Raw genomic sequence first — 13,013 nt, 5'->3', positions numbered from 1 at the left:
AGTATTTTTTTTCAGCAAATACCTGTTACCTTTGTCAACTCTATACATTATTTAGACACCTGCACAACCAATCTTGCTAAGCCACAAAATTGTCAAGATTATGCATTAATCCATCACGGAAAGTGCTAAGAGCTACAGGCAAATGCAGTTATTGCTCTCTTCTTCTTTCAGAAGAAAGAAAAGAGCCACAAGAATCTTCCAATATTCCACCACTAATACTTCCTTATTTCTTCCCCATTGTTAAGTTTGTACTTATCACATCATTACAGGGAACAGAAGTAGAATACATTACTCTGAAAAGAAAGTCTTTTTCCTCATTTGATTCCTGTTGTCCTATCCACCTTTAATACTCCATAATGTATTTTATCATGGAAAACTAGGTCACATTTCAACAGCTCTTACCACCCCCAAATCTTCATCAGATACCAGCCTGTATTTTCCTTTTTCCTTTTGTAAAAGATTTAGACTTTCACAGCACCACATTATTTCTTCTCAGTAGTTCCTCCATATGTTTTTTTCAATGGAGAAGCAATCTGTGTCTTTCCCAAACCATGAAAAACAAGTAAACCACAAGTTTCACTGCTCAGCTGCAAACAGAATTCACTCTCTGTTGCAACACAGAAATATTTGGGAACAATCTAGAGACATCTTCTTTTTCCTTCTTTGCTCATGAGCTGCAAGCAACAATTACAGCAATTTAAGGCCTTGGGTCATGCTTTGATTTTGACTACACCAGTTCTGTGGGTTCATTTCATTGGTGTAAACAGGATCATATATGATCATCATACACAAATTTCATCATCACAGACTCATGGAGGTTGGGAGGCAGCTCAGGATGTCTCCAATTTGACCTCTTGCTCAGATCAGGGCCAACACTAAATGCAGACCAGGTTTTGGTGAGGGTTTTGTCCAGACAGGTCTTATAAAAACTCCAAATATGGAGCTTCCACAAAAACTCTGGGAAGCCTCTTCCACTCCTGATTGTCATCAAAGAAAGAAATGTTTCCTTACCCACGGTCTAAACCTTCCCTGTTCCAGTTTATGATCATTGTCTATAATTCTGCCAAGCACGTATGTCTCCATCTTCTTGCTAATTCCCTTGTTGATACTGGAAATAAGGCTGCCCCCAAAATCTCCTTTCCAAACTGAACAAGCCTAGATCCTTCAGCCTTCCCTTTGCAGGTTTTATATTCCAGTTGTGTGCCCATCCCCTGTGTCCCTCCCAGCTATTTTAGTGGCTTCCCTCCCCCAGATTCAAATTTTTCAATTAGGGAGTCCAAAATTACATGGTGCATATCAGAGCCAGGTTTATGATTGCTGAGGAAAGGTGGATAATCTCTTCCCTTAACCTAATGGTTGTGGTCCTGTTGGTACAGCCCAATACGCTTCTAAGCTTCATTGCTGCCAGGGCACACCTCTCACTTAGCTACTGTCAACAAAGACTTTTGAAGGAGTGCTGCTCCCCGGCCAGCCAGTCTATGCAGGGGGTTAGTCCATTCCAGATGCAAGACTGCCCTTTCCCATGCTGAAGCTCAAGAGATTCTTGCTGGCCCATTCCTCTGTCCTGTCTAGAGGCCTCTGAATGTCACCACTGCGCTCAAGAGTACTGACTCGAACCTCCAATGTGGCATCATCTGCAAACCTGTTGAGGATGAATTGTCTCCTTCACTGGGTCACCAAGAAATACTGACAGAAATCATATTCACAGAATACATCTCCTATCCATGCTGCAGTTGAATTCCTTCTATTGCTTATTCTCTTTACACTCACCTGTGGAAGAAAATTTGGACGAGGAGTAAGTCTGGGAGGAGGGATGAACTGCGGCACTTTTATGGGCTGAGGCGTAGCCTGAACCTGCTAGAAGAACATAAGAGAGTTCAGAAAGCAAAATAGCTTTGAAGTTGTTCATCAGAATCAGCATCCTGAATGCATTTTCAGACTTCATGTCCCTGATTTTTCACTCTGGGAACAATTTTTCATAGTAACAGGTTCCTCATTAGAAAGGTATCAGAGACAGCTAAACCCTGCTTCACAAATTGTAGATATCTTCCCTTGTACTTCAACTGTACTAGCTGTGCTCTGTGACCTACAACCATTTCATCTGAATAAAATGAAAACTCTTATTTGTTTTAATAGTTAAAAAATGGCTTTAGAACAGATGGAAAATCATAAGACTGATGTCCAGCTACACGAGCCACTGTCCTTTTACACTGAACAGCATACAGAATAATGAAAGAGCATCTCATGCAGACAGAAAAGATCTCGAAGTTCCAACTCTTTTAGCAACATTAACAACACTATGAAAGGCTTTAAACACACAACTTGAAATTCTCAGGATTAGGCCATTTATACGAAACACTAAGATCCGACTTTAAGGCATCCCTTAAAATCAGTACTAGATTACCTAAGTACTCCCTTGTCTAACTGAAATCAGTTGGATGGAGCTGCCACACGATTAGCACTGAACAGCATTATTAGGTATACCCTAAACTGAGTAGCTGGTGAGATTCTCTGAAATTAATGTCCATGTTAGTTTCCATGCTTCTGTACTTCTGTCTACCCAGGTAAGATGGAAATTTACTTCAAAAGGTCTTGTACTGATTAATGCTTGCTAAAATATGCTGAGATTTTGGATGAAATCTGCTACAGAAACATAAATCATGGACTGTTATTAAACAGATTCACCTCCCCAAACCTGTGTTATTCAGCAAAGAAATGAAGCACAGACACAAAGGACAGATGACAGCGGTGCAAGGGATGACATGGGAAAAGAGAACAGTAGAAAAAACTCCGCTCAGTCTCTTCTATTCTGATTGCAAACATCTGCCTCAGTAGGAAGCAAAATTCCTTCCGTACGTCTTATTAAACTCTATTTTTTAATAAAGATAATTTGGATTTATGTTTAGTGAAGCCTTAGCCTTTACTCCAGAAGTAAAATCTCCCTCTCACGATGCTATACAATGCCTGGTTTCCAGACCAAGAAGCCTATATAACCCAATCCTAAAACATTGCTTCTTTTATTTCTAGGTAGCTAATTATTCTGTAAAAGGCTGTGCAGTGTAATCGAAGCACTTTCCAAAAATATATCCTTAAAGAAGAGGATCTGTATATATATATATGGAAAAATGGTGAGTGAAGACATGGTAGTGGGCAGAGTTAAGAGATGTGTTTAACATCAGGGACTTTATCATGCAAGGGAATGAGAGAGACTGTCTCAAAAAAATCTAAGATGAAAACCCCAACTGATCAAATGAGGAAAGTTTGACTTTACCAAAGAAAAGGGTAGGAATTCCACATAGATTAGGTAGGGGTGAAACAATCATTATTTCCCCACGCCTAACAATTACTATCAGGGGAAACTTTACACAGGGGTGAAGACAGCACTGATGTAATTCTATAAAGCAAAATAGTAATAACAACCCATGTAGATAGTAAATACTTTTCTCTTAGACTGTCGTATTAACAATGTCAACTGGTGAAGACTCACAACACGTCCCTACTATCCTCCTTTTGTGCAAAAACCTGCCTGTTTTTTCCCAATAGCCCTCTTGTAAACCAAACCCACACATCGCTGCAGGGCAAACACACAAAACGCTTACCAAAGTTACTGTGTTTTTTGCCACTATTTGGACTGCCTCAGCTCCTGGCCCAGTGACCTTATTTGTTGTCTGGAGGTTGACTGGTGCATTCTGCGCATCAGTGCTGAGGACTGCTTTCTGATTGTTGTTGATAGCAGTAACCATGGCAATGGTAGGTCTCTGACCCACAACAGAGGCAGGCATGGTCCCAGTTGCTGCTTTCAAGACGAGAGGTAGTGTCTTAGTGGTGATCATAGAAGCTGTAGTTACAGTTTTCTAAGGAAAACAGAAAATACACTGTAAGAGACAGAGACACTTCGTATCAGACAGGACGTGGGTTGGTTAGTCAGAAACAATAGACAGTAAGAGAAAGAAAAGGCAGCACTGAGTCTATCTACCTGCTGTTCAGACAAGCACATTATCTTCTGCTTCTGAAACTGAATAGCTAGAAAGGATTCTTATTTGAGGCACCTGCTGGGTCTATTTTAATCATCTGCAGCATTACAGATGGATTCAAAGCAAATTCCCAAGAAAATTGTAACTAAGCATTAGTAGTGGCATATGCAGTTTTGGATCTTTTAGTTTCATAATACTACCAAACATATACTGTCAATATCAAACCTGTAAGTTGGAGGTTTATGAAATGTATCAGCAAACTGGCCTCTCACCAATCAAACCTCAAATTTTCAAGTAGAAACTTTATTGCCAGAGATCCTCACAATCAGAGAAAGAGGGAAAAAACACATTCATAAATTGGTTTCTTTACGAACAAAAGCACATTCTGATTTGGGGTATCCCAAATTTCAATTCTAGCCATACACACAGGTATTAAGCCCGTAACTTTCATTCCTAAAACCCTGAGTAGGACTATCCTGAAGTTCTAAGAGCCAGTTATTAGTCTGTCCAGCTGCAGAAAACTTAGTTTAACTTCTGTGAAATGGGCTGGTTTTGCAACATGTATGTGATGCCATGATCGCTCTTTAACTCTTAGAGTGGTTTTGAATCAGCGAATGCCAGCATTTATCTGAAATGCCTAAATACACTATACCCACAAATTCCAAAGTTAAAACAACTATAACTTCATAGTTTGACTTTAAAACGCACTATCTTCTAAGATGTTAAGTGAAATGGACAATCACAAATCTTACTCAAAAAGCAACAAAGCAAGACAGCCTCCATATAAACCAGAACACAACGTGCACAGAAAACTCATGGTAAGTGACACTCAACAGAATGGCAGATGAGCTTATTTCTTTTTGGTGTAAAAAACCCCATTGTACCGATGGCACTGCATCTTCGAAACAGTTACTGGCATGATCAATTGCTCCTAGCATGAAAAAACCACCATCCCCTCCTGATGTCAGCACTAGGCTCTATAGTGGGACACAAAAGGAGAACCAGGCAGTCTGTTCTACGTTCTGAACATGTCTGATTGAGACTGCTTGATTTTAATCACACAAGACCTTTCTCTTCTTTGTAATAAAAGAATATATTTCCGGTTGGATTCTGCAGTATTTTCACCAGTATTATTTCCTTAAACAAAACCTCACTTTACCCTCACACCTCTGATTTCAGAATACTTAAACTACATCCCCTAACTGTTCATTATGCACGAGTGTAAAAATAATTCACTGCATAATGCCAGATCAAAGGATAATTTATGCTTCAATTTTAAACATTTACACAAAATCCAGACATAATTAACTTTCCTTTGTTGCAACAAGTTTCTTCTATGAACTTTGGACCTGAGATTCAAGAGCTTCCTATCAACCTCTGCTGCACCTTCTCCAAAGCAAAAGGCTCCCTTCCCCTAATGCAGCAACATTATTCAAGCTTTCCCAATGAGATGTAACGTGGTATCATTTTCATAAGCATAACATTCATCCATAAACATTTTAAAGGAAAGTATAATCAATCATGTAATACAAGACTGTGACTCTTTCAAGGGGTTCTATTAAGTGTGTAAGTACTAAGAGTATGGTTTCAGTCAGCAGATCACAGAGCTTGAAAATCCGTGTTACTTTGCTGAGCATTAATTACCTTGGTTATTCTCAAAATGTTAAATGCATGAATTTGTACTGAAATGGCATTCATAGTAAGTCTGCATTTATTTCACATAATAACATTGCAATAATATGACCTTTTAGCAGGGTTGGTGCTTTATGAACATTTCAAAAGCCCTTCTTACTGGGCTACAGTAAGTATATTAAAATGTCACTATTAAGGCAGCACGTACACCTTGATTCTTAAATTGAATTACTCTGAAAATCACCATTGAAAGCGTTCCCTTAACTGACACGGCCTTGAGAGATGTATTCATTACAAGAGTAGGCATCAAAAAACTTTCTGGAGACACAAAGTATTTGACTTCTCTTGGCTGAAAGGGATTGAGGGGCAGCAGGAGAGAGGCACAACCTTAGATGCAAAACGAGGTGATGTCAGAATTATACCAACATAAGTAAAAATAGGAAAGCGCCAAGAATAAAAGCTGGTTCATTCATTCAAGTAAGAGGATGACCTGACTTTCAGGTTGTACTTTCCGTGTTCCGCTGTATCAATGATACTCAGAAGGGTGTAGCAGTTTTTGACTGTTTCACTAGAGGGCTCTTTAACTTTGAACAAAACCTCAGTTTTTACAACCCAGGAGATGACCTGGAAGTTAATGCATGAATGCAAAGTGTGGAATTAAGAGAAACGTATGACACAGCTCTTGCAGTCATGTTTCCTGACTGAAAACAGTGAGACAGCAAAGAGTGATCCACTGTTCGCCTATCAGCATTTTAGGACACAGTAACAGTAACTTCTTTGTTCTGTTTTAGCTTTGATATTAATGTTGCTGCTCTGAAATGTCTTTTCCTTCATTGAGTTTGCTTCATTTCTGCAATATTCTTCTCTCAAAAATACCATTACCTGAGCCTCACAAATACAGTTTTAGAGCACATCCAACACAATTTGCTGAGTTAATGACAGAACTGACAGCTCAACCCTTTATCCCTCCTCTACTTCCAGGAAAAGGGAAGACAGGAATCACAGTTGGTCAAAGCTACGATTGTGATTCACTGAAGTGTGCATAAAGTAAACTTCATGGGTGAACTCTGCCATCTGCCTGTCCGTAATCCCAAAACTCTAGCGAGTGTCTCTAATCCTATACCATACTGAAATTCAGCGTACCTCCCCAAGAAAGACACTACTTCCTAAAACTCAAACTGCAATCAATAACGTACACTTCTGGATGAATCCTTGCAAACTTAGAATCATAGAATAGTTCAGTAAATATGACTTGATACGAGTTACATCTGTTTATAAAGGACCAAGCAGAAGGAAGAAGGAACTACTTTCTGACCCTCTGATCACAGCTACAGTGGGCACTCTGTCAGTCTTCTAAAACTAAAGTATTTTAATCATACCCCTCATACAGCGTGTCCAAAGTCTTCACTGCTTCAAGATCTACAGAGTATGGACAACCATTCCTGACAGGTTCATGTGCTAACTTTCACTTACGTTGCAGAAAGGTGACACTGCCACCCTTCCTTTCTGTGAAGCTATAACCTGAATTTTAGACACTACACAATTTGACTCAGATAGGACGTTATTGCCAGAAAAAATAACCCATGAGACCCATACCTACATATGCACAGAAGGAGAAATTCATACTGGTACATTAATGGGCATAAGTTTGCAATTTTCTCCCAGCATTTTTGATTTATTTTTCACCTTCAGTAAGAAAAAGAACTTTTGTAGAGGTTTTTACCTGTGATCCAATCACGTTTGGAGAAGGTGCAGTAGACTGCTGCTGCTGTTGATGGTGATGCTGCTGTAGCTGTTGTAGTGGTTGCGGCTGTGGTGTCTGTAGTTTGTTTTCTGACTGTGCCAACGGCTGAATTTGAAACTTACTGTCTGGCTGTTCCTGCTTCACTATCAAATTCTTTCGAAGCTGTTCCACCACTCTTTTCTACCAGATAAACAAAAGCAGAAATGGAAATGACGACAGTTATTTAGCTGCAAACATTAAAGAAGATAAGAACTCCTAAAGTTACATTTATTTAATGTAAATAAAGAACTGCTCAGAAGCTTAATGGGATTTCGCTTTTTGGAATTTTAAATATTGGTGTTATCTAATAGGCACGATGTCAAAACAGGCCCCAGAGGGGTACTGCTGCCCAGCAGGCTGACCTTGCTGTTCATGCAGAAACCTACCCCCCCAAAATTCAGCCTCTTCACAAACCACTACAAGACCTCATTAACCTATATTCACTTGAGACTCATTAGCATTCTGATTCCAAAGCTTCTGGCTCCTTCAAACATGCACCATTCCTAAATAAGGATGATAAAGGACTTCAGGTTGAAGCCTCAAGGCTGACTTCAGGGCAATAGGGATGCTATTTTGTACCAGGCATCAAAATGGAGTGGAGAAGCAGCCAGTCTGAGTGCAAAGTGGGAATAGGAAGGGCATAGATGTGTGGTAATTCTGTTCAATATTATTGTCACCTGAAAGAAATCAGACAGGGCTACCTATGTGGGAAGGAAACGACACAGATTTATTTCTCCTGGCTTAAAGGCTTCCTATCACATTATAGTTTCCATGAAAGTCTGAAATAGTTTAAAAAAAGAAGTTTCTTCTCCTGGTAGGCACTGTGCATTTTTTCCTACACTCCAACCACCCCCAAGTTAGGACAGCTTTAAAAAGATGCAGATATATATTTGAGCTCCTTTGATCAAGAGCATATACATACTCCAGAACAGTTACACCACATGGTTGGCTTTCAAAGAGGACAATGAAATCACAGACGTGGTAGGGACTCAGCTGACAAAGTTCTAGTGGAAACAGAGACAGTCAGGACCCCTCTACCAGAGCCAGGTGCCATTGGTGGGCTGCCCAAGCAGTTCCACTTAGAGAGGGAAAGAAAAAACCCCATATTCTGACAACATCAAATGTTTTGCTTTTTGTTTTGAAGCATTGGCATTAAGACAATACAAAATGGAGAGATAGAGGGAAAAAAATTGTAAATCCAGCTATTTACAACCAACTGAAATAATTTTTTTCCCCTCAAATTGCTTTCACATGGGATTATGAAACTCTGAGCTAACAAAATCTCTGTTCTCTGCATAGTTCTTGGGGACAAACGCTAGAATTTTGATTCCAAGTATCTTGCTTCTGGTGAGTTAAAACTGCGTGGTGCTTCACACACTGTGTACCTCTAGCCCAGAAGAAGGTAACAAAAGGCTCAGAGTCACAAATCAGATTTGAGAACTGGAACTTCAAAAAGCCAAATAAAACCCACAAGCAACCAAAACACCATCCCTGTTTCATAGGGCTGAAATGTGTAAGCTCACATGACTGACCTTTCTGCAAGAGACTGCATTCAGAGACTCAGATGTGTGCAGAAGGAGGACTGGTTTCTATAAAGCCCACTGCCCTGGCTGGGAACACACACACAGCTCCACCAACAGGAACACTCAGGGAGCTGGTAATGGACGGCAGCACGAAGGAACTATTTTACACTGCATCCAGAAAAGTGCTAAAAGCTGTCAAAGCCTAAAAGCCGTAAATTGCTTGTTCCCTTCTACAACAAGGCAAAAATAACAGCAGTGTAGAAGGCATTTTTCTAATTCAGATATTTTACATAGCTTTAAATGGCCTGGGGTCTATCAGCTCTTTTGTATATGTAGTAACTGAACGAGCAGTTAAAGCTGCCTTCTGCACAGATCCACTGTGTTAACATGCAAACCAAAGTGCCGTGTCAGCAAGCAGATACAGGAGCTGAAAAAACATTTCCAGAGAGCAACCCGAGGGGAAGGAGAGGGAATAATGCAACATGCCTATGGAATACCTGCCAAAAAATGGACTGCACGTACACTGCACACAGGAGGCTCAAGAATTACTGAACCTGGCATGAACAGGAAAGGAGGTTTTGTCTTCCACAGCTGCCTGCATCGAATTCAGTGATAACAGTGCTCCTGACTATATAATAACTGATTCCCTGACCGGAGGAAATCAGCACCAATGGCCCAAGAATTCATTTCCATCTTGTTCTTTACAATGGGATGAACATTAGTGAAAGGATCTTTAAAAGAATAGAAAGAGGGAGAGAAGAGAGGAAGAGGCAGACTGAAGGACTTTCCTGCCATAGCGCTCTGGCAAGGCGAGAGGCAGCGAGAAGCAGGCACGAGGTGAGTCACATCACATTCACACCACTGCCTGTCCCAGCCCCTGGGCCTGGACCACAGCAAGCAGAGCTGGGCTGAACCAGGACCAAAGCACAACTTTTATTAGCGCCTTGTGCACAAACGGAGGCTCAGCACATTTGGCACAAGATGGATAATGTGGGTAGAAGAGCTGTTGCTCTGGAAGTCTATGCTAGCCTGTTAGAGGCTGCTGAGAGCTGCCTGGCAGCAGCGCATCCTGCCATGCATATCCATTATGCAGATATTAAATTGGAAGAAACATCTAATGCTTTTAAGATTCAGAGAGTAAAACTGAAGTTTGCAGTGCATGCCAATTGCTTACGCGGTTTATTAAGCTGCTTCTACCAACTGTCAGTGAAAACACCACGCTGCAACTCCAGAAATCATTTTACGACCTGCAAGACTGTTGGGATTATGTTTGTTCGTAGTTATCAGGAGGGAGACTCTATAAACAGCATATTCCAAAATTGCATAGCTTAATTAGCAAAGCCAGATGAGACTCTTTAGTGCAGCACCTACACAGGAACTAAGAGTAGATCTACACCTATTTTCAGCACTACCCTCTACTGCGTCCTTCTCAACCCGCACCATTGGTCTGACAATGTATGGGGCTCCTCCGCAGCATCCTGCTGGAACCAGCATCCTGCTGGAACTGCTGCTCTGCAGCTGCACTAAAGCCCCAGCACGTGTCTGCCTGCAGCAATGTTAGCAGAGCCTCATGTTATAGCGGATGAAACAGGAGGGCAGCATGAAAGAAACTCTTGTCCACTGTCAGACTTGATACGCCATTAAAACTGCATTTTAAAACTGTTCTTCAGTTATTTGACTGTTCCTCATCAATTTTGAGGGCGGTTTGTGCTGCAGAAAGTACACTCTGTATGACTGAAATTTGCCAACGCTGTTACAAAGTCCTTACTTATGTGCCTTAGAGACTGTCAGTGAGATTGAGGTTATCCAAAAGCACCGCAGAACTCCAAGGAAAATTTGTACTTCTTTGAATGTAATCAGTGCCATTTCCCCTTCCCACTCTCATTTAAGAATATTTAATTTAATTAAACCCCTACTGACAACTTCAAACCTTTAAACTGAGATTAACTCAATCATAAACACATTAGTTTTCTACATGTCAGAAAGCTCTAACTCTCCCCATAGCCCTAAAATAGTTGTGTCCTGCCACACCACAAATGTATGAAAAGCATTTGTCTTCCAAGTTCACCGAATTTCCCTCCAAGCTAAATGCCAACCCTCTTTACAGTCAGAATGTGAATGAAATTAATAACCACTTCCTTTATCACAAACTGTATTCTACCCAAAAAGTAACTGCTAGTCCTCTGCAGGGGTTACTATCAGACTACTTCAACATCCACTCTTGAACAGTGCCCTGTAAGCACACTACACGATCACATAGCTCTTGCTGTCTTGACATCTTTATCACTAATCTCATCAAGAACTGCTCACACCACCGAGTTCACAGAGCCCCAGACATCTTACGTGACCCGTTCTTAATGGTAATAATTGTAATCAATATTGTGACATTTAGTGATACCACTTGCTCATTCATGCCACAGGCCAGATCCAAACACAGCATTAGAAGACTATTTTGGTTTGATTAAGCAGAAAATCTCCTTCTGTGTCTTGTGGGCCATATATCCGTGCCAAAAGGTGTCTTCTCTGTGCTCACAGAAAAAACTATCACGACTATGTTGCTGTAAGATAAGAAAAGTCCTTGGAGCAAACTTAAAGCTTAGTAAGGTTTCAGTGTAACATTATTAGCTAAGCATTATTTCCATTTTAATCAATCAATCAATATCAAAGTAGTTCTCAGAGTAGAGCGATTTTTATATCCTAGATCAATTTGTATTTGGTGACACATTTTCTTCCTCATCCAGGAAACCCATTCAGAAAAGCATACGTATCTAAAGGAGGGTCTGGTTTGAAACTTCAAAAATCTATAGAAACTAAATAATCAGTATCTTCCAAAAATGAGAGAGACAAGTACTAAACAGCTCTGCATCACACACATTTCATATCACAAAACCAATGCTGATGTGGTTTGAATTGCTTAACTGCTCCCTAGTGACCTGCTTACCTGCTCCACCACAGAATCATAGAATCATTAGGCTTGGAAAGGACCTTAAGATCATCCAGTTCCACCCCCCTGCCGCGGGCAGGGACACCTCACACTAGACAATGTCCCCCAAGGCTTCATCCAACCTGGCCTTGAACACTGCCAGGGATGGAGCATTCACAACTTCCCTGGGCAACCCATTCCAGTGCCTCACCACCCCTACGGTAAAGAATTTCTTCCTTATATCCAACCTAAACATCCTCTGTTTGAGTTTTAACCAGTTACCCCTTGTCCTATCACTACAGTCCCTAATGAAGAGTACCCTCCCCAGCATCTCTACAGTACCCCTTCAGATAATGTAAGGCTGCTATGAGGCTGCTATTCCAATTCCAGGAAGTCAGCTATTATGGATCCTCTGTTACCTGTTTCCTCCAATGACCGAGAAATGTTCTCTGGGATACTGAAGTTGCCAACTGCTGTGAATGAAACAGTGGGAGAAAGTACTGATTCCAAAGAAACTCCAATGAGGACTGGGGACAATGGAGGGGATTTCACTGCTTTGCGATATTCCTTCCCATATCTCTCTGCATTCTTTGCCAGCCCCCTTCGCTGTTGGTACCCTAAGAGACGTGAAGAGTCTGCTTTTTGACAGAACAGAAGGATACCAAAACCTCTGTGGTGGAAAGAAGCTAAAAGGTCTTGGAGCCCTGACACGGTTAGTCTTTAACCTGCAAAGAGGGTGCATTTTGAGAGTGGAATTTGGGAGTGGAAAGATTACCAGCAAGGAGAATAATTGTACACTCCTCTGCTTCTTTAAGATAGTATCTAAAATCTGAAACAGTGAAATCCAATTATAGAAATGGATGATGCTGAATCTACACCAGTGAGGAAAGAAAACGTGGTGTACAAAACCAATTGAATTGCATTGAAAGAATGATCAAAGGACTACAGAAGTATTTTCAGCTGTTTCTGTGGTTATCCTGTGTGTTTATGGAGTCTTGCACTTTTGGCTGTGTTTCACTCATACCCAGATCTCTTAATCAACAAAAAATCTAAGCTGACATAATTAGAAAGAACTTTATTCCAAGAAAAATAGTGTGGTACAATATCCTGCTTCAGAAAGTGATCAAACTGGCACCTGTATCTTTCAGTCATAAAGACTCTCTTGGGGCAGGTTTTTA

General features: G+C 40.7%; 1 protein-coding gene across 11 annotated transcripts in view; it reads right to left on the bottom strand.

Moving 5' to 3' along the window:
* The window catches only part of PHF21A (PHD finger protein 21A), a 132,934-nt gene that overhangs the window by 19,908 nt on the left and 100,013 nt on the right, over positions 1 to 13,013 (bottom strand). For 6 of the 11 annotated variants that reach the window (XM_065683699.1, XM_065683706.1, XM_065683704.1 and 3 more), the window contains exons 6-8: positions 7,330 to 7,530; positions 3,600 to 3,854; positions 1,771 to 1,857 (exon numbers count right to left, since the gene is read on the bottom strand). In XM_065683699.1, coding sequence (XP_065539771.1) covers positions 1,771 to 1,857; positions 3,600 to 3,854; positions 7,330 to 7,530 — 543 coding nt within the window. The remainder of the gene's footprint in view (positions 1 to 1,770; positions 1,858 to 3,599; positions 3,855 to 7,329; positions 7,531 to 13,013) is intronic. The other 5 variants (XM_065683705.1, XM_065683707.1, XM_065683708.1 and 2 more) reach the window with 3 other exon arrangements.

This window comes from Lathamus discolor, chromosome 6, assembly GCF_037157495.1.
Source record: "Lathamus discolor isolate bLatDis1 chromosome 6, bLatDis1.hap1, whole genome shotgun sequence".
In the NCBI taxonomy this organism is placed as follows: Eukaryota; Metazoa; Chordata; class Aves; order Psittaciformes; family Psittacidae; genus Lathamus; species Lathamus discolor.
Note: the sequence above shows the minus strand (reverse complement) of the source record. Positions and strands in the feature narration are given on the sequence as shown.